The sequence below is a fragment of the Piliocolobus tephrosceles genome, chromosome 20 (assembly GCF_002776525.5).
Source record: "Piliocolobus tephrosceles isolate RC106 chromosome 20, ASM277652v3, whole genome shotgun sequence".
Taxonomy (NCBI): Eukaryota; Metazoa; Chordata; class Mammalia; order Primates; family Cercopithecidae; genus Piliocolobus; species Piliocolobus tephrosceles.
The window spans coordinates 48,388,420-48,413,346 of record NC_045453.1 but is presented as its reverse complement, the minus strand read 5'-3'; the positions used below and the strand labels follow the sequence as shown (position 1 = coordinate 48,413,346).

Below are 24,927 nucleotides of genomic sequence, written 5' to 3'. Positions count from 1 at the left end.
ATTTACTTCCAAATGAAATGAATTCTCACCTTGATGGAAAATATAACACCTCCTTTAGGTTTAAATGAATTGAACAGAGCCAGCAAATCTTTTGCCTTTAATCTATCCCAGTCCATGTTACAAACTGCTAATCGACGTGTAATCTGAGAAATGAGAATTAAATAGTACATAATCCATATCATTCTCAATACTTGAAAGATAAAGATTCTAAAAACATAACAAATTCTGTCCCCTATGCTCTGAAATTAACAGTACAGTAGTTATCTAAGTGTAATTCAGTATATAAAAGAGAACTTCAAATGAGTCAAACAATAGTAAAACCGTAACAGATAAGCACTTTCTCTTACCTGCTTCTTGTTAAATCAGAACATGATCATGAGCTGATTTTTTTTTTTTTTTGAGACGGAGTCTCGCTCTGTCGCCCGGGCTGGAGTGCAGTGGCCGGATCTCAGCTCACTGCAAGCTCCGCCTCCCGGTTTTACACATTCACCTGCCTCAGCCTCCCGAGTAGCTGGGATTACAGGCGCCGCCACCTCGCCCGGCTAGTTTTTTGTATTTTTTAGTAGAGAGGGGGTTTCACCGTGTTAGCCAGGATGGTCTCGATCTCCTGACCTCGTGATCCACTCATCTCGGCCTCCCAAAGTGCTAGGATTACAGGCTTGAGCCACCGCTCCCGGCGAGCTGATTTTTTAACTACCAAGTTTGTTAAGTTATTTTGCCATGCATGCATGAGTAAGGAAGTTGAGTATGTTACCCTGCAACATTTCTATTAGGTGCCATACAAACAGAAATATAAACCACTAGCCAAAACAAGTATTAAAAATTTCATGCAACTTTTAATTATTCATGTAGAGCTTCTTCCTTATCTGCTTGGACATCTTCTAGTTCACATAATTATATTCCATATCAAATTTTAATCAGAATCATCAAGAATACTATTACCAATAAGCTTTTCCCACTTAATGACACCAATTCTACCACCCATAAAAGCTCCCTGTACTGTGTTTTTCACAAATAATCTTGTTTATTCAAAAGGTTACCTCATCAGCACGAGGAGCATCTTTATCTAATTCTCTCCAAGCATGCTCAAAACCAGATTCTTCTGGAAACAAATCTGCCATATCATCTTCATCTTCAGAACTAGTTTCTATATTTCCTTTACCCCTTGCTAGATCAGGGCCACTGTCACTTTCATCATCATCCTCACTATCCTCATCTTCATCCTCCTCTTCATCTTCCTCTTCATCTTCATCTTCACTTCCATCATCATCATCACCTGAAGCTCTACCAACACCTATAATTTCACTCGCAGATTCTTCATCACTTCCACTAACACTGTCTGAATCTTCCTCCAGAGCATCTTTGTCAAACATTTCAACATCTGTCGAGTTTTCATAATCATCACTGTCTCTTGTGATTATAGGTGGAACCACTGCAAAATATTAAAGGGGAAAGAAATTAAGAAAAGATATACCCTGAATTAAACTGAATCCAAATTATTTTGATATCAAATCCAGTAAAAATATGATTTCTATGAAACACAGTAAAGGCAAATATAAATTCAGTAAATGCTTAGTCAATTTTTATGATAGAAATCCTAACCATAACTTCCATGAAACAGAGTAAAGGAAAATACAAATTCAGTAGACACTTAACCAGGTTATTTAACAGAAATCCTAACACATGCTCTCATCATGCAAGTAGATCCAGACATTCATTCAATACTTAACAGTGTGTCTCCTATGTGCTAAGTGCTCAATATACGACAGTTGGCAAAAGAGAAGCAAACAGTGCTCTCAGTGAAACTTCTAGCTGAGCAAAAAGAATACACAAATAGATGTTAAATAAAATCAATACAAAGTTAAAATCACAACTAAGATATTCAAGAAAGAATGTTTTCAAAGGGGATATAACAGGGTCCCTAAGTGAGTGATAACTGAGCTGTTACCTGAAGGATGAAGAGGATTAAACAGTCAAAAGTTAGACTAATAGATGGAAATTTGTTTAAAACAGCAAGGAAGGTACCTGTAAAAATCTGCCAATAGGAAAAAACCAACAATCATATCCAGATCACAGATAGCACAGAATCAAGTAACAAATGGAAATGTAGAGTTAAGCAGAGGCCAAGCTATCTAAAAATCATATAGAGAGCTTGGATTTTTTCCTAAAAGCACTGGGAAGACACTGCTGTTTTCAAAAAACAGGATGTCATCTTCTTTTGGATATTGTCATCCTCAGACTTGCATATTGAGGGGATCACCTTGACTGGGGAAAGTGAAGAACAGATGTGAATATAGCAAAGGTAGTACAGTACACACGGCAAGAAACGAAGGTAGCACTAAGTTGGGTGGCAGTATGTATGCAGAGAAGTACATGGATCTCAGAGTCAGTTAGGAAGTGAAACCGATAATAATTACCGACTGGAGATTTGATATGGGGAATGAGAATTTTGGAAGTGCCAAAGATGAGTCATAGCTTCTTAGCTTTCAGAGCCAGCTAGCTAAGAAGATGGATAGATGAAAAGGGAACACTGGATTTGAACTAGTTTGTTTGGTGAAGGGAAATCATGAGCTCAGTTTTGAATATGCTGAATATGAAGTGCCACTCAGTCATCCAAAATAAAGGATCAATAATAAGAGTATACAGCTTACAGAAGTCTGGGTTGGAGATCAGTGACTCATTCATATGTAGTTGACAACAGAAGCTGTGATGTGGAAGAGATCACCCATAAAGACAGAGAAATAATATTTACAACTTTTCTGCCAGGTCTTGAACTTTGTAATCAACTGTAATGATTAGCAATACACCAAGATTAAAAGACTGTTTTTGCTTAAGTTGGAAATTTTAGTCCTCACAACTCGGAAAGGGCTCATTTCCTACTTCTAAAGCAATCACAAACTTCTGTCTACTGGGTGTGCAGATAATATCTTATATGTTTTATTCATCTTTAAATTGGAGCTTATGTTTCTGCTTACAAGCTCTAAGTTTGGAGAATTAAGAATGAAACTGGAACTAAGTTTCTCTTGGTCCTATAATCTTACAATAATCATTGAGCAAGTATTTATTATCTACTACATACAAAGAATTGAGCTAGGATAAGGGAAGAGAGATTTGTAACATGATCTCATGCTCTTGATGGATTCATATATAAAAGGTAACCGTTTACTGATTTATAAACCTATCTTCTCAATCACCATACAGTGAGAAACATCTAAATTTGTCTGCAAAGAAGTATTTATAAAAAGGCTTCACAAAGATACAATTTGACCTGAGACTAACTGAATGAAAAGGTATTTGGTTAGAAGGAAAAGCAGGAAATGGGCTTTTATGTTACCAACACAAGGAAGCAGGGGTTAATAAAAAAATAACTAGCCAATAGAAGTGAAAAACGCCAAAATGAAGGCATTGTCACAGGCTGCATATGAGATCAGAAAAACACAACATTGAAAGTTACGAGGTAAGCAGAATTCACTTTTTTTTTTTTTTTTTTTTTTGAGGTGGAGTCTTGCTCTGTCGCCCGTACTGGAGTGCAGTGGCCGGATCTCAGCTCACTGCAAGCTCCGCCTTCCGGGTTTACGCCATTCTCCTGCCTCAGCCTCTCGAGTAGCTGAGACTACAGGCACCCGCCACCTCGCCCAGCTAGTTTTTGTATTTTTAGTAGAGACGGGGTTTCACCATGTTAGCCAGGATGGTCTCGATCTCCTGACCTCGTGATCCGCCTGTCTCGGCCTCCCAAAGTGCTGGGATTACAGGCTTGAGCCACCGCGCCCGGCCCAGAATTCACTTTTAAGCAACGAGCTTAGAAATAACATCTTTCAGACCCAGTCTATCTAGTATTGCAATATTTCTCAATTGTCAATCATTATATCATTTTCATGATTGTTAAATATCATTTATATATTTTTAATAGAATTTTCTAAAAATTAGCTTTGTTCTAAACAATATTCCTGAAGTCACAGAAGTGATGGGGTAATTACATTGTTTTCTAAGATACTGACATAGTACATAACTTAATATTTTAAAAGTTTGAGTATCATCAAAAATCTTCTCACTTATGACAATGGTATACATATCACACTTTGGGTTGTATAATAATAAAGTGTTGCGTAAGAGACTTAAAGAGGTCTTCTATTTTAATGTTTTTAACAATATCAACTACATTCAGAATATTTGTTCATTCAATAAGTATCTGCAGCTGAGTGCAGTGGCTCATGCCTGTAATTCCATCACATTAGGAGGCCAAAATGGGAGGATCTTGAGCCCAGAAGTTTGAAACAAGCCTGGGCGACATGGCAAAATTCTGTCTCTATAAAAATACAAAAATTAGCTGGGCATGGTGGGGTGCACCTGTAGTCCCAGTGACTCGGAAGGCTGAGGTGGGAGAATCACCCGAACCCAGGAAGTTGAGGCTGCAGTGAGCTGTGACTGCATCACTGCACTAGCCTGGGCAGTAGAATGAGACCCTGTCTCCAAAAAACAAAAAAACAAAAAATAAAACCAAAAAAGTATCTGCTTAGAGCCCACAATGTACACAGCCTTGTGCAAGACAATGTGGGGTTACACAAATATAAATAACTGTCTCTACTCCTAGACGGTATTGCTCTAGTAGTGACAGTAAATATTACTACTTATCCAGCAACTTCAAAAAAAAAAAAAAAAACTGCTTTACCATTTTCCTCCAATTATAAACATAATAAATGATCATTAGAAACCAAAAACAATTAGGAAAATATGGTTAATAAATGAAACAAAGGTGACTACTAATTTTTCATTCAAAGATAACTGGTTATTTTAGTATATTACCATATCTCTAAATTTGCTTTCTCCGATTTAAATACTAATTTTTTTTAAGTAACTGGTCATATCATTTGTTATTTTGTAACCTATTTTTAAAACTTCATAGATCATAGATGTTTGCATACAACATTTAATCAATCTCTTAATGATGTTACCATTTTATTTTTATTTTCATTTTTTGAGACAGGGTCTCGCTCTGTTGCCCAGGCTGGAGTGCAGTGGTGTGATCTTGGCTCACTGCAAGCTCCACCTCCTAGGTTCAAGTGATTCTTGTGCCTCAGCCTCCCAAGTAGCTGGGATTACAGCTGTGTACCACCATGCCCAGCTAATTTTTGTATTTTTAGTAGAGACCAGGTTTTGCCATGTTGGCCAGGCTGGTTTCAAACTCCTGACCTCAAGCAATCCACCCACCTCGCACTCCCAAAGTGCTGGGATTATAGATGTGAGCCACCATGCCCAGTCAGTTACCATTTTATTTTAAAAATAATGCTGCAATGCACATTCTTTGCACACACCCAATTATTTATGTAAAACAGATATTTAGGAGTGCAAGTGCTGGGCATGAACATTTTACAATGACAAATATCAAACTGCCAAGTCCTCACATCACCTTTACTTCATAGCACTTAAACAGTCCCTTGCGGCCAGGCGTGGTGGCTCAAGCCTGTAATCCCAGCACTTTGGGAGGCCGAGACGGGTGGATCACGAGGTCAGGAGATCAAGACCATCCTGGCTAACATGGTGAAACCCCGTCTCTACTAAAAAATACAAAAAACTAGCCGGGCGAGGTGGCGGGCGCCTGTAGTCCCAGCTACTCGGGAGGCTGAGGCAGGAGAATGGCGTAAACCCGGAAGGCGGAGCTTGCAGTGAGCTGAGATCCGGCCACTGCACTCCAGCCTGGGCCACAGAGCGAGACTCCATCTCAAAAAAATAAAAAAAACTAAAAAAAAATAAAATAAACAGTCCCTTGCACACAGTAATTGCTGTAATGATTGATGAATGGATAATGAACAGAAGATTATATATGGAGCTGCGTAATCCTTATTCATGAATAATGCCTTTCCTAAACTGTGGAACCAACAAAATTACTGCAAACAACATAGTGGGGTAGAAGGAATCAGAAGACTTGAGATGCAGTTCCAGGTCTCCATGTCCTTACATAAGTCACTTTAACCTTGTTCGCTGATACAGCCTCGTTGCTCAAGGTAACTGAGAAAATTAAATGAGAAAAGATACGTAAAAAGAGTCTGTAAAATCAATCTAAAGGATTATACAACCATGTTATATTAATTCAGTGCCCCAAATGAAGTGGATCCTAGACTAACTTACCTCACTAACTCAACACCAAATCAACTTTGCTGCTGGTCCCATTCCAATCCTATTCTTCAGTTTCAGTAACCGGATTCCTATCCCTTCTTCCCATGCCTCATGAGGTCTGCTGCTCACTTATGTAAAATGGGATACCACCACCGACTCCCTAGTCCCTGCTATTCAGAATTCACTCCACGGCCTGATACTTTCTACTTTCCCAGTGTGATATCTGCCTATCGAGACCTCTAGGCCTATCAAGACCTCTTGACCTATCAAGACCCCTCCTTAGATCCTGTAATGACAGGTCTGGCTCATTTGAACATCATCAACTATCAGCAACATCAACACTCAAAATTGCTTGCTGCTGAAGGTGACAAAAAATTTTAATAAGTTTAGTAAACACGTAACACAAAACAGAGCCAGCTGTCTCTTACCTAGTTCCAAACAATCATTTCTAGCTGCTACTTATTTTGGCCCTTCAATTAAATGGGACTACTGATCTCTTCTGAACATGCCCAATCACATCTTTGCTCAAAAAGTTCTTTCCATGTAGAACACTGTGGTCCCCAAACTTAAATTTTTCCACACCCCAAAGTAGTGTGTCCCCTGTGAATTTTTCTGATTACCACATCTTGAGTGACTTCTTCCTCCAGATTTCCAAGGCTTTCTGCTAAACATCTTTTATGGCACTTACTACTATTGCACTTTGTATTATGGTTCTGACTTTCTTCTACTTTAGACTTAAATTGTCCACTATGGTAGCCAGTAGTCACATGTGGTAACTGAGCACTTGAAACGCGTTTTGTCTAACTTGACATTAATATGAAAATAGTATGATGTTAGTTTGAAATGAGTAGAAAACAGAACGTAAAATACACATTGACTTTTATATTGATTACATATTGAAATAATTTTGATATATTGGGTTACATAAAATATATTATTTAAAAGAATTTTACCTGTTTCATCTTACTTTTTAACGTGGTTACTAGAAAATCCAAAATTATGTATTTCTGCTGGACAATGTTGCTTTAGACAGGGGCCACTGCACAAAGTTAAGCATGCTGTTATCCGCACAAGGGCATTTATTAAGGGACAAGGAGGGCTAAAATCAAGGCCATCCTACACTTACCAAGCCATGCACTCTGGAGGGGGCTGTGTCTGCTCAGGGGCAAAAAAATCTGTTGCTTCAAAGGTGCCATCTCTTCACCAAAGTGTGACTCCTGGGAGCTCGGTGTGTCTAGAGAGCATGCCTTTTTCTAATTTGCATAAAGACATCATATAAGCTAGCGACAGCCCTGAGATGGGTGACAATGCCTTACTCATATTCTGTCTGCCACACACTAGTTAATAAGCAGTTGAACAAATTAATGAATGAGTACTCAACTCTACTTACCCTCTTATTTTATTTTTGAGATAGAGTCCTACTTACACTATTTATTTTATTTTACTTTTGAGACAGAGTCTCACTCTGTTAGCCAGTCTGGAGTGCAGTGCTACAATCTCAGCTTACTGTAACCTCCACCTCCCAGGTTCAAGCGATTCTCCTGCCTCAGTCTCCCGAATGTTGGGACTACAAGCGTGTGCCACCATGTACGGCTATTTTTTGTGTTTTGGGAAGAGATGGGGTTTCATCATGTTGGCCAGGTTTGTCTTGAACTCCTGACCTCAAGTGATCTGCCCTCCTTGGCCTCCCAAAGTGCTGGGATTACAGGCATGAGCCACCGTGCCCGGCCTACTTACCCTCTTTAAACACATCTCTTCTTATCATGTCATGACATACAACATCTGTTTAGAGAATATAGTTCTCACTAGGGCTCACCACTCATCAAAATCACTGTTTAACTTCAAGATTCAAATTCTCATGTCTGTCTTCTAGTGCCACATCAAAAATTAATAATCACTGCATATTTCTTTTATAGCTTTGTATTTCCAGATAAGCATGTGACCATTTCATAATACTATGAAAATACTTACTAATGTGTTTACATTTTTGAAAGATCAGTATAAAAATAAATAATGCAACACCTAAGAATCTCTAAGTTTTTCCAATCTACCTGATTGCATTTCTCCTCTTGTCTTAGAACGCTTGGTCCTGGAAGACTTCACAATTTCAGAGGTGCCCGAGTCTAACGTCCTTTGTTTTTCTTTGAGAGAAGAGTCTGTAGTACGTTGAACAATGTTTTTTTTCTCTTTCGCGCTTTTCTGTGTAAATTCTTTGTTATCCTTCTTCGGACTTATGTTTGAATCTACCTTAAATTTACATGAGGTTTTCATTTTTTTAATTCTTTCAGAATTATCTAAATCAGTTTTATTTTTGGAACCTTTTTGATTAGCTTTCTTGGTTTCTTTCTTTTTCTTCTCAACTAGATTTTTTGAATCTATTTCTTTTTTAGTCTGGGTTTTTTTCTTCTTTATTTTCTTTTGATTTGATGCTTTGCTGTCTTCATCAGAGAGATCGGAATCAGAATCTGAAAGGTCATAAAAACGTTTCAAATCCTCTGTAGTGCTATGGTTAATGGGGCGTCCTCTTTTATCCACGGCATAGTTCAACTTGAACTTCTTGTCATGAAACATGGCTCGAAATCTCTTGTCAATTTTGACTTTTCGATCCTTTTCTGGCATTTCCCAAAATCTCGGGTCCTTTGCGACCCGTCTAAACCGCTGGTCATTCATTATTTCTTGTTTGGATGACATTTTAAATTTTTAATCTTGACCAAATGCTTGAAGAAACCAAATACTAAAAAATAAAACAAATGTTTTAATGGTAATAATGGTTAGTACCATAATTAAATGTTTTAAAACACATAAATTCACAATATATTCTCAGTTTAACGTATGTAAAATAAAGGTAACAAGTCTAACTTCATCTCTCCAACTTACTCTGGGTCACATGCAAGAAAGCAGAAACATACCAAAATATCGTCTTTCCATTACAGACCATTTAGAGAAATAAACTTAAGGCAGACAAAGCAGAATCCCAGGGCTTTATGGAGGGGAACAAATATTTGTCCATTGTTCTCACTTAGAATTTCTATCTGTATACCTGTATGTGTTACTAATTGAAAGTAAACATAATTAAGATTCCCTAGACTGGGCAAGGTGGCTCACCAGCACTTTGGGAGGCCACGGCGGGTGGATCACTTGAGCCCAGAAGTTCAGGACCAGCCTGGGTGACATGGTAAAACCCCACAAGAAATAGAAAAATGAGCCCAGCATGGTGGGCGCCTGTAGTCCCAGCTACTCTGGAGGCTGAGGCAAGAGGATCACTTCCACCCGGGAGACCTTGGCTACAGTGAACCTAAGGGCACTACAGCACACCAGCTGGGGCAACAGAGCGAGACCCTGTCTACCAAAAAAAAAAAAAAGAGTAAGATTCCCTAGTCTCAGCTGGCCTCATTTGTTTCTTCACATTCTGCTCTCATTCTGCTACTCCTCATCTCCTGCTACTGCCAACAGCCTTTAGTTCTATAAGGCTAGCATGCTAACTAAACAGACCAAAATCAACTCAGGTTTAGCTCACAAAGTTCCCTCCTTAAGTCCAATCATCCTTCAAAAGTAATAAAAAGTTTAAAAATAAATAAAACAGTAAACTTGAGTCTCCACGTAAAGTCTCACTCCAGTTAATAAATATCACTTATTTCTATAATATCTTATCCTACAAGTGATGAAGGCCCAAATGAGTTGATCCCCCTCAAAACACACTAGAACATATACATATATATGTATAAATTAATATTGCTCCCTTGCGAATAGTCCCTAATGGTTTAGCATCTCTGCATGGGAATTTTGCAAAGAGCCAAAAGTCGTAATTAAGCGCAAAAAAAAAAAAAAAAAAAAACCAAAAAAAAAAAAAAATTAAAGGGCAGTATTCCTTATTCAAAAATCAAGTCCTTTTAATTACACTAACCAGGAAAACCTGAAGCTATCGCTGGTGCATTTATACATCTTTCGATTTATTACAGCACTTAACTCTCCGAGCAATCTTACGAGGTACCACCTCAACGAGGAAAAGTAATGTATGTATTGTAAATGTTGACAACGAAAGCACTCGTTGTCAGATAATTCGAGAGAGGGGAAGGCGACCGGACCTCACTTCCGACATGCGCCCACAGCCCCGTAGCCCACCCTCCCCTTCTGCCCGCTCTCTAATGCGAACACAAGGCTGGCCCCTGAAGGAGGGTCTCCTTCCCACCTCCCGTACCGCAGGGGGGCAGCTAACAGACTGATTTGAGAAGCGACCCTGAAAAGGATCGATGAAGTCTGAAGAATGAGGCCGAAAAGGCTCAGGAGGAGGGGCAAAACCCCTCGCAGATCCGGAGGAGATCCTGTTGGAGACTAGTTCTTCCCCCGCGCCACACCTACGCCCCCTCAAGCTCTTCAACTCGAGCCCTTCAACTCGAGCTCATCCCCACCTACCGTCTGGAGTCCTTCCCGAGCCTCACATGGGGACCCACACCCACAATCCTCCGCGCGGCGCTCCGCCGTAATGGCAAGCGAAGTAGGCCAAACTACTTGCACGATCCCTCTGTGATCTTCGGAGTACGCGCAAAAGCCGCTCTGGCGCATGCGCACGACAAAAAGGTGCCGGCAATTGGTGTAGCAGCTGGAGATGGTGCGGCCGGCAGGGCTCTGGCGCTTATGTTGGCGACCTTGGGCGGCGAGGGTCTCAGCGGAGAACACTGGCCGTAGGGAAGTCACCTCTGGTGTCTCTCCTCGCGGGAGCACCTCGCTCAGAGCGCTAAATATCTTCGACCGGGATTTGAAAAGGAAACAGAAGAACTGGGCGGCCCGGCAGCCGGAGCCTACGAAGTTTGACTACCTGAAGGAGGAGGTGAGCCCGCGGGGCGGCGGGACGGGCAACGCGGTGGCTTGGTTTCCTTTCCGCGAGCTCCAGCTGGGCCCCGACCTCACCCCACCTCGCCGTCTGACCTTGACTAGCAGCCCTGCCTCTCTCGGCCTGTACTGTAATCACGCAAGGCCTAGCTTCGGATATTTGTAACGTGCTTTCATTCATTTCGGCAACGTCCCTGAGGCCGATAGAGGCCTCCAGTGAAGCTCCAGAGAGAGTGGGTGGGAGAGGAGGTCAGGAGGGTCCAAATCATCAGGGCCTTGAAGGATAGGGACGTGGGGTTTTCTTCTGTATCTGCGCTGTCCAGCCAGTGTGGTAACTGCCGGCCACACCTGTGGCTGTTGAACACTTGAAAGTTGACTAGTCCAATTGAGATGTTGTAAGTGTAAAATACGCACGAGTATAGTGACTTAGTATGAAAAAAGGATGTAAAATACCTCATTAATAGCTTTTATATTGATTACATGTTGGCAGTGGTATTTCTGATATATTGGGTTCCATGAAATATGTTAAATATAAATTTAAAATTAAATTTCAATTAAAATTTGAAATTAAATTTCTCTCGTTTTTACTTTCTTATGTGGCTACTGGAAAATTTGAAATTACGTATGTGACTCTCATTTTTTGTTAGCACTGCTCTAGGGGAATGTGAAGTTCTTTTTAATCAGTGATCTGATTTATGTTTTAGGAAGATCAAATTAAGATCTCTGATTTGTCTTGGCTCGTTTGAGAATCCTCTCTCTCCCTGCCCAGATGGGCCAAAGACTGAGGGTTTCTACTCTCAGGACACGCATTCCCAAATTCAGGCCTCAGTAAATTTTTATTCAGGAGTGGAACAAAATTGGAGTCAAGTATAATGCAACAGTTACTGAACGCCTAGCTTGAGCAGAGCTCTGTGCAAGCACAGGTGTGATCAGATGATTGATAGGGTGTCTGTTTCTCAGGAAGTCTTAGAGAGGCTGGTAATGTCTAGTATAGGTAGGAAGTTTACTACCAATAAATTTTCTGGATCCCATTTGTAAGGCAGGGTGCACCTACTACACTGCTGATGTCATGTACTTAGAAGATGTGTGCTTGTAGCCCTTTCTCCTCCAAAAAAAGTACCTGGATTACAACTTGATTGAGGCCTTGCCAATTTGTGGGACTAGAACAAATAAGATAAAGTATATGAAGAGTTCTTTTTATAATAAACATAGGATGTTCATATCAGGAATGATGTACAAAGTGGACTCCTGGGAAAAAACATCTATACTCCCTTCTCCCTTGCCCTTCTCTCAAAAAGCAAGTACATCTGCGTTTGGAACTTTTAAGTCCTAGTAACAACTCTGGGGTCTTTATGAGGAAATGAATGGAATGTGGGGAATACTAGACTCTCACATCTATATTGCTACCAGATGAAGCTAGGCCAGCAAAAGGTGGTGTTTATCTTATGACTCCTAACTTGGGATAGGATTGGGGTAGGGGAGGTGCACTTTCCTCAGATTTGGCTTTTTCTTACTTGCGAGTGTCACTCAGAAAAGTTGTTCATTTATGAGTTCCACAAAATTTGTTAGTCATCAAATAATACAGCTTTTCTTAAGTGACCACTTACATACTCATCTACAATAAACCCCAACTAATTTTTCACTTTATGTACCTCATGCTAATATCCATGGACAATAATGTGCCCATTGTATTCCTTTTGCTTTTCATCCTTGTGATCTTATGTCACGTGGAATGTAAAGACCACATATGTGTGTGTGTGTGTGTGTGTGTGTGTGTTTTTAAGAATATTTGTCTTGATTTCATAAAATTGACTTCTGGAGTAATTTGCCTCAATTTTGTTTCCTGGTGATTTGAGAAGAAAGTTCCTGTGGTGAAATTGAAAAGGGGATAAAGGGAAGTACTTATTTTAAAACACAGGTAACCGTGGATTGTTGAATACTGGAGAAAGAGTGTTACTTCCTTGTTAACCTACGCCTCTTTTAATCCTTCAGGTTGGAAGTCGGATCGCAGACCGTGTATATGACATACCCAGGTAAGTGGTGGTGATCATAATACAATACTGTCAGCTTTTGAGTGGAAATTCAGGAGGTTAAATGCTGAGAACTTGATATCTGAAATGGCAGAACTTGGAAGAATTTACTCGGACTGTGATTTAAATCACTCTGTAAGTCTCCTTTTTCTTGTCTGGAGCGCAAGTGTTTTCTTCATTGTTGCCTGAAGAAAGAAAAGAATGTGTACAGGAAGTACAACTCGTATCTATCTCCAAGCCTGAATCTACTTCATTTGGCCAAAAGCGAGTAATAGAAAGATTGCTCCAAAAATGGAAGATTTGCTTATAGTTCCAAAGCCTCTGTACCTAACTGTGCCATATTGCCTGTGTTCATCATCAAGTTATAGGGCATTAGGTAAATAAGGTTATCTACCACCAGGGATTCTCCAGCTGTGTACTATAATTTTGACAAAGCTTTTTAAAAACAAATTGCAAAGGGCTCTTTTTGTTCCAGTTTTTTAGGAAGAATGTTCTTAGTAGATAAATTAAGTTTTCTCGTTATAGGTTTTTTTTTTTTTTTAAACCTATGGCCTACAATTAGATGTCTGTACCAATGTAGCATAACCTAGTATATTTAGAGAAGACAGCATGGCATGGAGGATAATAGTTCCAGCTCAGGATTCAGACTCACTGAATTGAAGTGTTGACTGCTGCTTATTAGTTGAGGTACTTGGTTTGGCTTACTTAGCTTGAGACACTTAGCACAGTACTTTGAACCTGGTACGTTTTCAGTAAAAGTTTATTATTTAAGTTCTTTTTAGTTTAACATTAATACTTAATGGTATTTCACATTATGATTTCTAAGTGTTCCACTGCTTCAACAAGTCTGAGAAATAAGGATAATTATTGATAAGTATGTCAATTATTTTCAGGTTAATTTACATTAGCTTCTTTGCATTCTTTATCTGGATGTATTATTGAGTTAAAATATCCTCATTAGATCTGTTCTTCGAGCCCATATCATGGAGACAGCTAGTGGAAAGCTGGCTCATCATGAGGTCCTGTGAATAGCTAGCAGACAGACTTGCCTTGTATTGTAGGCTCTGGTATATATAGCTTGTAAGGTGAGGCCGAAAAGACAGATGATGTAACCTTCTGGAAGTTGTGTTTATTGAAATGATTTTACTTAAGAAAAAATAATTCTTAACGTATAGACTGTATTATGGACAGAGCATAACCTTTGTGTCTTTTTTTTTTTTTTTTTTTAGAGCTTTCCCCCTTGCTTTGGATCTTGGTTGTGGAAGAGGTTACATTGCACAATATTTGAATAAGGTATATATATTCGATGACTTAATTTACTTTGAAAAGTAACATTGGCTAATTTTAAAGAAAGACTTTCCTAGAAATCAGTTTAGCTTGCAACATATTTAGATTTTAATTATATCAGAATTGTTAATTTGTTTTTTTTTTTAAGTGGTAGAAACAATGGTGGTTTTCTCCCCTCTTTAGTATTTTTTTCTTAAAGGGTTTTTCTCTGAATCCATTGTATATTGTGTTTCTACTGATAATTTATTTGAATCTGTATAAGATATTTCTCTTTGTTCCCACTTTGTTCACATTTTTTATAATTACCATAAAAATCAGATTGTCATCCATACAGAAAATGTGACTAACTTTTAGCTAGAAAAATATTAATTTTATCAGTTGACTAGAAGTCTTTCTGTATGATTAAATATAAGTAGCTTTATTAATGCTTATAACATTTTATTTTGCACTTTATAATTCAGATCATAAAGACATTAATTTATTCTTTTGGCTCCTATGTATATGATATTGTGCTAGACACAAAGATGAAAGTGGAATTTCTTTTTTTTCCGAGATGGAGTCTCTGTTGGCCAGGCTGGAGTGCAGTGGCGCAATCTCGGCTCACTGCAACCTCTGCCTCCCGGGTTCAAATGATTCTCCTGCCACAGCCTCCTGAGTAGCTGGAATTACAGGGGTGCACCACCACGCCTGGCTAATTTTTGTAGTTTTAGTAGAGATGGGGGTTTCACCATGTTAGCAAGGCTGGTCTTGAACTCCTGACCTCAGGTGATCCATCTGCCTTGTCCTCCCAAAGTGCTGGGATGACAGGCGTGAGCTGCTGTGCCTGGCCATAAAGTAAAATTTCTACATAAAATCTGCTTAGATAAAAACATACACTTGGGCCAGGGTGAGGAAGGGGGTGGTGAGGCTCCTAAAACACTATTATTGGTAATAGTAAATGCCATAGAAATGGTGCAGTCATTAAAGTGCAACAGGAATTAAGGGAAAAGAAAAATCAGTAGGGCTTCATGTGGTCAAGGCTTCTCAGAGGGCATAGAATCTGACCTGGAATTTGAAAGAATTTGAGTTGGTATCTCCTAGCATTGGAAATCAGGGCATGGCAGGAGGAAAGACACAGAGGTAGAATGCTATAGGGTGTGATATAGTGATGTTTAAGGAAGATTAATTTGGGGATGGCATTCGAGAAAGAGGAAGAGAAAGGATAGAGAAACCCATTAGAAGGCTGTGTTAAAGGCATTGCAGGCATGAGAAATAAAGGCCTGCCACCCATGGAGAGCCAACACATATAAATGATGGGATGTATGAGACAGACCTAGAAGCATCAACAGAACTTGATGAGTGATCAGATATGGTAGGCAGAGCAAATCTATTCTTTTAGTTACTCAGGCCAAAAAACATTTTTATTGATTCGTCTTATATCCTTCTTTCCCACATCTAATCCATCAGCAGCTTTTATTTACATTTCAAAATATAACCAAACTCTACCTCTTTTTACCACCTTTACCATCACCATGTTGTTCAGCTACCATCACCTCTTGCCTAGATTATTGCAGTAGCCTTCTATTGGTCTCCATGCTTCTATCTTTGTCCCTGACAGTCTGTTGTCATGGCAAAGTAATTCTCTCAAAACACAAATCATTGTCAGTCCTCTACTCAGAACTGTTAGTTTCTCATTTAATTTAGTAGTAATCCAGAGTCCTAATCCATAAGACCCTTAGGATTCTGGTTTTTTATCATGTCTCTGATCCCATCTTCCTTTCACTCCCAACTTTTCAGCCACTCTGGCCTCCTTGCAGTCTTTCAAACAGGCCAGGGCTTTGCTCTATGCTCTTCCCCAAGGTAACTATGTGTCTGTCTTCCTCGCCTGTCAGATCTTTACTCAGCTGACCTCATCCAAGATTCCTCCTGTGACTACTTTAGAAAATAGTGCCCCTGCTGTCTGCTGACTAATTGCTTTATTTGTTTCCATAGCACTTACAGGCTCCTGATGTATGTTTATTTGGTGTCTTCTCTTACTGGATTTGCTTATTTTTTATCACTACTAAATCCTAGTACCTAAATCACAATGAAGGTTTATTAAATGACTATGGCAAGATAACTTTAGAATTAAAGTTATGCCTTTTGTGACTGGAAAATTCAAGGGATGTGATGTGGCAAGGAGCACGGGATCATTCCTGTTTTAGGTATGTCGAGTTTGTGATGGCAGTGGAATATGTTAGTATAACTAGCTGGCAGGTAGTTGGAAATGTGGAACTGGAACTGGGGTATTGAGGTTAAGACCATTGACTTGAAGTCAGATAGGGCTTCAAAATTCAACTCTGCCACTGTCTGTGTATACTCGGACCTGGGCCAATGAATTGCTCTAGACCTCAGTTTCTATAAAATATGATCAGTAATACCCATCTCAAAAGGTTGGTAAGAGGATTAAGTAAGGCAAGGTAAACCTGTCAAAGGGGAGGCTATGGTTCTTGATTGGAAGTCCCTTTCAGAAGTGACAGCTGAAACCATAGAAATAGGTAACTCTCTAGGGCAAGAATATAGAAAAGAACCTTCTGCAGTTGTAAATAGGGTTGGGAGAAAGAGGAAGAGCCAATAAAGATGCCAGGAATAGTAAGCTGGAAAGTGTCTTAGTAAGGTATCTTTTGATTGTTGAAAGCAAAAAATGCACTGAGGCCAGTTTAAACACAGAAGCATTTGTTACAGAGAGGCTCCTATGTAACTCAGGGATCCAGAAACAGAGCCAGGCCTCACAAGAGGTGGGAATTTTGAAACACCAGAACAACGTTCTTCGTGTTCACATGCACTCTGGTATTACATGAATGCTGTCTGGTTGCCTTCATTCTCTTTACTCCCTGTAGTCTATCCATAGTAGTGTTCGTCAGTGTGTGTGGCCCCATATGAATATGCTACACCCAGTGGTGAGCTGAAGCTAGCTTAGGCCAGCCTGTGAGAGCCAATTGTTAGCATCTCTTCCCAACCTCTGTTCTGTGACATCATATTGATAGCTTGACATCAGCCCTGGTGGGAATATTTATACCATGGAAGTTGGCAGATGATACAAAGCAGTCCCCAACCAAGAGCCAGCGCACCACTGCCCACACCCTGAAGTCTAAATGTTCTTCCAACCCCAGGGACCTCTGCTATTATCTCGAAGTCTCCTAGTTCAAATTTTCAAGTGAGAGACAGGGATAGATAATCCTGTTGATCTAATTCTTCACCCCTCACAGGAGTGTGCTGGAGCTGGCTCACGAGAGCCATTGAGCACATCTCTTCCCAGCTCCATATTTAGCAACATCATGTTGGTAGCTTGAAATCTTTCCAAGTTTCAGGCAGGGAAGTGGGTGTGGGTAAAGTAAAAAAGGATTGGCTTCTCTAATAGAAGAGGGCAGCCAGAGTAGAAGGTTCTGAAGAAGCTTCTAGGAGGCTGTTGACAGTGCTGTGCTTCAAAGAGGTCAGGTGAAGCAGGACTGGGAACAGTGAGCGCAGACTGCAGATAGTATTAGGAGAGCTGTAAAAGCAAAGAGATACCCAGAATGGGGAGAAAGAATCTAGGAAGAAGTAGAGTTGTGGATTATAAACCAAACAACCAGAAGGTGCATAGAGGGAGGAGTTTTTTCATATTTGGAAAGCTTGTGCCTGTTGTAAGGTGAAGGAAGGAGACACAGAAGACAGAGACTAAAGAGTGATAGAGATGGAGGTAGAGGGAGCAGGGAGCAGGATCCTGGAGAAAAGAGGGTTGAGGGGAAAGAGTGTTTTTCTGATGCAGAAATTGCATAGTCTCCTTTCCTTTTGGAAGGGAGAGAGGGTAGGTGAAACACAGAAAATGGAAGCACTTAAGCCTCACCCCTAAGCCTCTGTATCTGTAAGTCTTTCTTTACTCTGTAAACTGAATGAACAACTAAAAGGTGGGAAACCCTTTGCAGGTCCTTTGTGGCACAAGAGTGGGGAAACTAGCTCTTAGCATGTTATGCCATGGAAAACTTAACATAGAAGTCCTCACCCAGTGTAGTTAACTCAGGATGTTGAATACGCATGCTTATGTTCTCTATTTTTACATATAGTTAAATATAACAAAGGATACGTGTTATTAAAAGTGTTTGTGTACCATACTGGTTTTATGCAGAAAAATACCCTTACAAAGCTGAAAATTAAAATATAATTAATACTTTTACCTTTAGAAATGTCAGCAGTTGTTTGTGACTGAATTTGTTTGTTTCAGCTTTAGTTATTCCATTGCAGGAAACTATTGGAAAGTTCTTCCAAGTCGACATTGCAGAAAATGCTTTGGTAGGTGGCTTTTTAATACTGTTGGTTTCTAATCTCGTGATTTTTCGTATTTGATTTCTTTATTTTATTTCCTTCAAACTATCTTTTCTGACACATGAAAAGGAACTAATACAGGAAATATCAAGGACAAAGGAAAAATCACCCCTAGTCCTACCATTCAGAGGCAACCATTGGTGGCACTTGGTCTCCACATTTGCAGACATATAACTGTCCCCGCCCCCACAACACACAATTGTGTATGAACATTACTATGCTAATATTCCATGTTATTTATAGCACATCATTTTTTTTGTCAGTGCATTCATACATATGTGTGTCATATATCATCTTTTTAAATGGCTACATGGTATTCTAGTATATGAATACTCCATAGTTTGTTTAGCTAAACTTTCTATTGAAGGGCAGTTACATTTCTAGTTTCTCAATAACCAGCACTGCAGTGAAAATCCTTATGTGAAGCCATAAAATATGTTTGATTTATTTTTTCCTTGGGCCAGCCTTTTTGTCTTCATCAGTCTGACAGCTGCTGATGTCTTTTGACTATTGGTATTTCTTGTGAATTTTGTAAATAATTTTGTGACATGCCTGCACCTATCCTTCATCTACTTTAGCTGTCATGTGTTTTTATTCTAGGTAATTTGTAAGAGCTTGGTTTTTAGGGATATTAATCCTTCATTATATACGTTGTAAATGTTTTCCTCAGTTGTTTACATTGTTTATTGATTTGTATTAATAGAAAGTTTTAATTAGTTTATCATCAAATATATCAATCTTTTCCTTTACAGTTTCTGGCTTTTGAGTTATGTTTACCTAGGTTTTTTCATCTAAGGGTAAAATGTCCAGTCCACCCATATTTTCTTCTAGGACTTTGGTTGTTTCACTAAAACTTTCAGCCTTCTTTTTTTTTTTCCCCCTGAAACAGTCTTGCACTGTTGCCCAGGCTGGAGTGCAGTGGTGCAATCTCAGCTCAGTGCAACCTCTGCCTCCTGGGTTCAAGCGATTCTCCTGCCTCAGCCTTCCGAGTAGCTGAGATTACAGGTGTGTGCCACCACGTCCAGCTAATTTTTGTATTTTTAGTAGAGACGGAGTTTCACCATTTTGGCCAGGCTGGTCTCGAATTCCTGACCTTCAGTGACCTACCTGCCTTGGCCTCCCAAAGTGCTGGGATTATAGGCGTGAGCCACCACACCCAGCCAAACTTTCAGCTTTCTGAGATTTGTTTTGGTGTGAGGTGGGTATCCTGTTTATGTTGTTTCAACTAATTAGCCATTTTTTTCTGGCTGATGTTAAGTCATTTAAGAAATGCTTTTTGGGTGCCTTCTCTGTGCTATCTTTGGGAAGAGGGGTAGAAACTGCCAAGTAAATATAATATTGACTTCAATTTAACAAACAGTGATTGTGTTAGTAATTGAGATTCTACATAAATGTGTTTTTAATCTTTTGTTTTCTTACCATTAGAAAAATTCCTTAGAAACAGAAATTCCTACAGTCAGCGTTTTAGCTGATGAAGAATTCCTTCCCTTCAGAGAAAATACATTTGACCTGGTGGTTAGCAGTTTAAGGTTGGTAATCCACTTTTTAAAAACCATATGTTATAAGTAGATCATTCATGCCATAAAGTTTTGCTATGAGGCCAGGTGCGGTGACTCACACCTGTAATCCTAGCACTTTGGGAGGCCAAGACAGGCAAATCACTTGAGGTCAGGAGTTTGAAACCAGCCTCGCCAACACGTTGAAACCCCGTCTCTACTAAAAATACAAAAAAGGTAGCCGGGCGTGGTGGCATGTGCCTGTAATGCCAGCTACTTGGGAGGCTGAGGCAGGAGAATTGCTTGAACCTGGGAGGCGGAGGTGAGCCAAGGTTGTGCCACCTCACTGCAGCCTGGGTGACTGAGCGAGATTCTGTCTCAAAAAAGAAAAAAAAGTTTTGCTATGACAAGGTAAAGCAAATAGATAATGGAATACATTCTTAATAACTTTTTTAAAAACTACAAACCAGTTATCTTGGTTTATAAACTATGAGATTTCTCTAGTAAGGAAATATTCTGTGCTCTCTGGTAGAGATAATATGATATAATGCCTCAACTTTTTTTTTTTTTCTTTCAACTTTCCACAACTTCCTGAAGTTCATCTGTGATAGGTTTTTCTCCCCAATGCATCTTAATATTTTGGAATTGGTCTTGTTGGGAGCAGGAGTTTAAAAGAACATATTGGCTCCTGTGTTCAAATGTTAGCGCAATTCCAAAATAATAAGTTGTGTTGGGAGGAAAACCCTTCTATCATAGATGAGTTGAGCAAGTTGTGGAAAGTTGGGGGAAAAAAAGAAATTGAGGCATTATATTATATCATATTATATTATCTCCACCAGAGAGCATAGAATATACTCTTTCAGACTCCTGCTCCCAGCAATCATAAACTCATTCTGGCAAATGTAGGACAGCTAGTTTTCCTTTAGCCTTAATTCTTCTGGCTGGGTACAGTGGCTTACGCCAGTAATCCCAACACTTTGGGAGGCTGCAGTAGGAGGAGTGCTTGAACCCAGGAGTTCACTGTAGTCTGGGCAGCAGTGAAACGCCACCTCTACAAAAAATTTAAAAATTAGCTGGGCAAGGTGGCACACGCCTGTAGTCCCAGCTACTTGGGAGGCTGAGCAGGAGGATCGCTTGAGCCTGGGAAGTTGAGGCTGCTGTGAGCCATGATCATGCCACTGCACTCCAGCCTGGGTAACAGAGCAAGACCCTGTCTTATATATAATAATAATAATAATAATTCTAATAGTAATAATAATAATTCTGCACCAGAATGTAGTTCTCAAGATTACTCTTTTCCCTTTATGTTTTCTATCTTCCTCCACATATGTTACACAAACATGTATTGCCAGTGTGTATCAAATAGGTTATAGGATACAAGGCGTTGAGCCAGATGTTTTGGGTGAATGCAAAAATGAATTAGACAGGGATCCTGTCCTCAAATAACTCAGAGTCTAACAGAGAAAAAATATCTTTGTAGTATCTTATTTCTCCTATCTTCTTATAGTCAAATAGGTTTTCTTTCAAAAGTTCAACAGGCTCTCCATGTCCAGTTCAACTCTTTTGATAACTGTTTTTAGGGTGACCAATCATCAAGATCTGCCCAGGACTTTGCCACCTTTGGCCTGAAAGTCTTATGTTCTGGGAAAGCTGGTCACCCTTGATGTTTTCGAAAGTGTGTAATTCCTTCCCTGGTTTTTTAGATGTGCTGAACAAAGTTAGAAAACTCACATTCTGTTATGAAATGAAAAATATGCAGAACCTTGGTCTATAAAGAACCCTGGGCAGGAAAAAAATCAGGTCCTGAGTTTTTGCGTTAGCTCATCTGCTTGCTATTTGCAGGTGACTAATTCTGTTGCTTTCTGTTTTCCCATAAGTATGACAGAGTATGTAATATGAGCTCCTTAGTTTTTAAAGTCGAAAAGCTTTAGGAAGGATAAATATGAGCTTAACACAGTATGGTTTGAAATGGGCATTCAATTCTGTCCTGAAACTCAGCATAGGGGAGGCAGTTCTACCAGGAAAGTGTGACCGTACTCTGAGGAGACAGAATATGACTTTTGCTGTCACACATGACTACACTGTAGGTGAGAGTAGAGTTAAAAGAAAATTCAAGGGCCAGGCATGGTGACTCACACCTGTAATCCCAGCACTTTGGGAGTCCGAGGCAGGCGGATCACTTGAGGCCAGGGGTTCAAGACCAACCTGGGTAACATGGTGAAACCCCGTCTTTACTAAAATACAAAAATTAGCCGGGCGTCATGGTTGCATGCCTGTAATTCCAGCTTCTCAAGAGGCTGAGACATGAGAATTGCTTGAACCTGGGAGGTGGAGGTTGCAGTGAGCCAAGATTGTGCCACTGCACTTCAGCCTGGGCAGCAGCAAGACTCCGTCTCAAAAAAAAAAAAAAAAGAAAAGAAAAGAAAAAGAAAATGTAAGAGATTAAGTTTCAATGTTTATAGCTCTGGTTTTGTTTGTTTTTATCACCTTAAAAGATGTATGTACCACACACCTACTAGAATGGCCCAAATCCAGGTCTCTGACAACACTAAATGCCAGCAAGGATGTGGAGTTCATCATTGGTGGGAATGTAAAATGGTACAGGCACTTTGCAAGACAGTTTGGTTGTTTCCTACAAAACTAAACATACTCTTACCATACAATCCAGCGATTGCATGCTCCTTGGTATTTACCCAAAGCAGATGAAAACTTATGTCCATGCAAAAACCTGCACACAAATGTTTATAGTAGCTTTGTTCATAATTGCCAAAACTTGGAAGCAGCCAAGATGTTCTTCAGTAGGTGAATGGATAAACTTTGTTATATCCAAACAACAGAATATTATTCAGCACTAAAAAGAAACTGTCAGGCCGTTAAAATATGTGGAGGAAACTTAAATGCGTATTACTGAATGACAGAAGCTAATCTGAAAAGGCTACATGGTATACAATTCCAACTATGACAATCTAGAATAAGCAAACTCTGGAGACAGTGAAAAAAATTGGTGATTGCCGGGGTTGTGTTGGGGAAGGATTTATATATCTGTGGAGCACAGAGGATTTTTAGGGCAGTAAAGCTACTTTATGATACTTTATAATGTTGGATATATGACATTATACATTGTCCAAACCCTTAGAATACACAACACCAAGAGTGAACCTTAATGGAAACTACGGACTTGGGGGGATAATCATGTGTCAGTATAGGTTCATCAGTTGTAACAAATGCACACTCTGGAGATGTTGATAATGGGGGAGGCTGTGCATGTGTGGGAATAGCAGTATGTAAAAAAATCTCTGGGTTTTCCTCTTAATTTTGCTGTAAACCTAAAACTGCTCCAAAAAATAATTAAAAATAAAGTCTTAAAAATTGATTTGAAAAAAAAATGGTATATTATTGGAAAACTCACAGAATCAAACTTTTGATGAGTTATACTATTTGCCTTGAAAAAATTTAGGTCTGCAGATAATTTTTTTTTCTAAGAAAGTCTGACTTAGAAGAATATTATATTTCTGTAGCTTAATTGATTTAACTGATGAGCTTCTTTGAGCGTTTTTACTAGTTTTTGCAAATAAGGTCTCAGAATAGCACTGTTTAGATAAAATGCCTTAGTAGGAATGACTTTTACATAATTCAGTGATGAATAATTAGAAAATAATCATATCAGATTCTTTCAGTTAAGCAAAGTGATATATTGACATGGGGAATTTTCTGGTGCGACACAAAGAAGGTTTTCCTCTAGGAATATTTATAATTTTAAACTTGCATGAAAACAATCAGTGGATTTTGATATGCAGTTTTAAACTTCAAAATTAACACCTTTTTATGGGTTATCATTAACTTGGTGATAATTTTATTAATTGTGCCAATTAAGCTAAAACAAATCTGTATTCTCATATTTTAGTTTGCACTGGGTGAATGACCTTCCTAGAGCACTTGAGCAGGTAAGAAAACTTACGTTCATTCAACTATCTTGTGTTATTTTCTTTATTGTTAGAAACCTACAAATGTTTCCATTTTCACAAACTATTCACTTGTAGGTCTGACAGTTGGGAAAGGAATCAGTGAAATCACCTGGTGCCATTAGGCGTATTAGTAGTACATTGGGCAACTCTCCTTTCCCTGAGAATTTAAGAAATCTAATTGTAGAGATAAGTTTTAAATATTTATCAACAGGCTAGGAACTGTGCAAACTAATATTGATATCATAAGACATTCTCTGTGTGGATTTCTTCTTGTTTCTTATAGTTTAATTGCCTATAAACTTTTTGCAAGTAGGAACCTACTTATTTATATCTGTATTTTCCCAATGCCTTATACTCAGAGAGTACTAGGTAAATTTTTATCGATTGACACGTATCAATAGACAGGTGAGAGGCAGGTAAAAAGTATGTGTTCAAAGGAGAAAACAAGATGACTGTGGCTTGATGTGGCCTAGAAAAAGCTTCAAGAGGAAAGTACTTGAGCAGGGCCTTAGAGGGTAGGTGAAATTTGGATTGGGAAGGCATTCTAAGAAGGGAGAATCGCAGGATAAGTGGAGAGGCACAAGAGCCTCATCAGCATTAAGGAACAAAAAGGAAACCTGTTCGGGGGACTAGTATGGTGCTGGGAAATGAAATGTGATATATTGGGACAGTATTTAGGAGGACTTGAGTGTCAGGTTGAGGAATTTGGAGTTTATGCAATTCAGAGCCACTGGAGCACTTTGAAGAGGAAAATGACATCATGACAAAGCTGGTGGGCAAAATAATAATGGCCATATCTGAATGTGTATAATTTTCCAGTTTCCGGTTGCTGTGCTCTGTTTTATATTTGTGTTAAATAGCTCTGCAAGATATATTTGTTTTGCT

General features: G+C 39.3%; 2 protein-coding genes across 10 annotated transcripts in view; one reads left to right on the top strand and one right to left on the bottom strand.

Annotated features, from left to right (window-relative positions):
* Positions 1–10,637, bottom strand: part of ESF1 (ESF1 nucleolar pre-rRNA processing protein homolog) — a 70,118-nt gene extending 59,481 nt beyond the window's left edge. For 2 of the 3 annotated variants that reach the window (XM_023217838.2, XM_023217836.2), the window contains exons 1-4: positions 10,528–10,637; positions 8,166–8,848; positions 1,041–1,432; positions 30–143 (exon numbers count right to left, since the gene is read on the bottom strand). In XM_023217838.2, the coding sequence (XP_023073606.2) occupies positions 30–143; positions 1,041–1,432; positions 8,166–8,805 (1,146 nt within the window). In that variant the 5' untranslated portion in view covers positions 8,806–8,848; positions 10,528–10,637. Of the gene's footprint in view, positions 1–29; positions 144–1,040; positions 1,433–8,165; positions 8,849–10,312; positions 10,466–10,527 lie in introns of those variants that run through there. The other variant, XM_023217837.2, reaches the window with a different exon arrangement.
* Positions 10,600–24,927, top strand: part of NDUFAF5 (NADH:ubiquinone oxidoreductase complex assembly factor 5) — a 46,943-nt gene continuing 32,615 nt past the window's right edge. For 5 of the 7 annotated variants that reach the window (XR_002732780.2, XR_002732781.2, XR_002732782.2 and 2 more), the window contains exons 1-6: positions 10,600–10,942; positions 12,937–12,977; positions 14,204–14,267; positions 18,501–18,548; positions 20,007–20,110; positions 23,982–24,021. Coding sequence is in view for 2 of the 7 variants with exons in the window: in XM_023217833.2 (XP_023073601.2) it covers positions 10,721–10,942; positions 12,937–12,977; positions 14,204–14,267; positions 18,501–18,548; positions 20,007–20,110; positions 23,982–24,021 (519 nt within the window). In the remaining 5 variants the exon portion in view is untranslated. Of the gene's footprint in view, positions 10,943–12,936; positions 12,978–13,144; positions 13,239–14,203; positions 14,268–18,500; positions 18,549–20,006; positions 20,111–23,981; positions 24,022–24,927 lie in introns of those variants that run through there. The other 2 variants (XM_023217835.2, XM_026456122.1) reach the window with 2 other exon arrangements.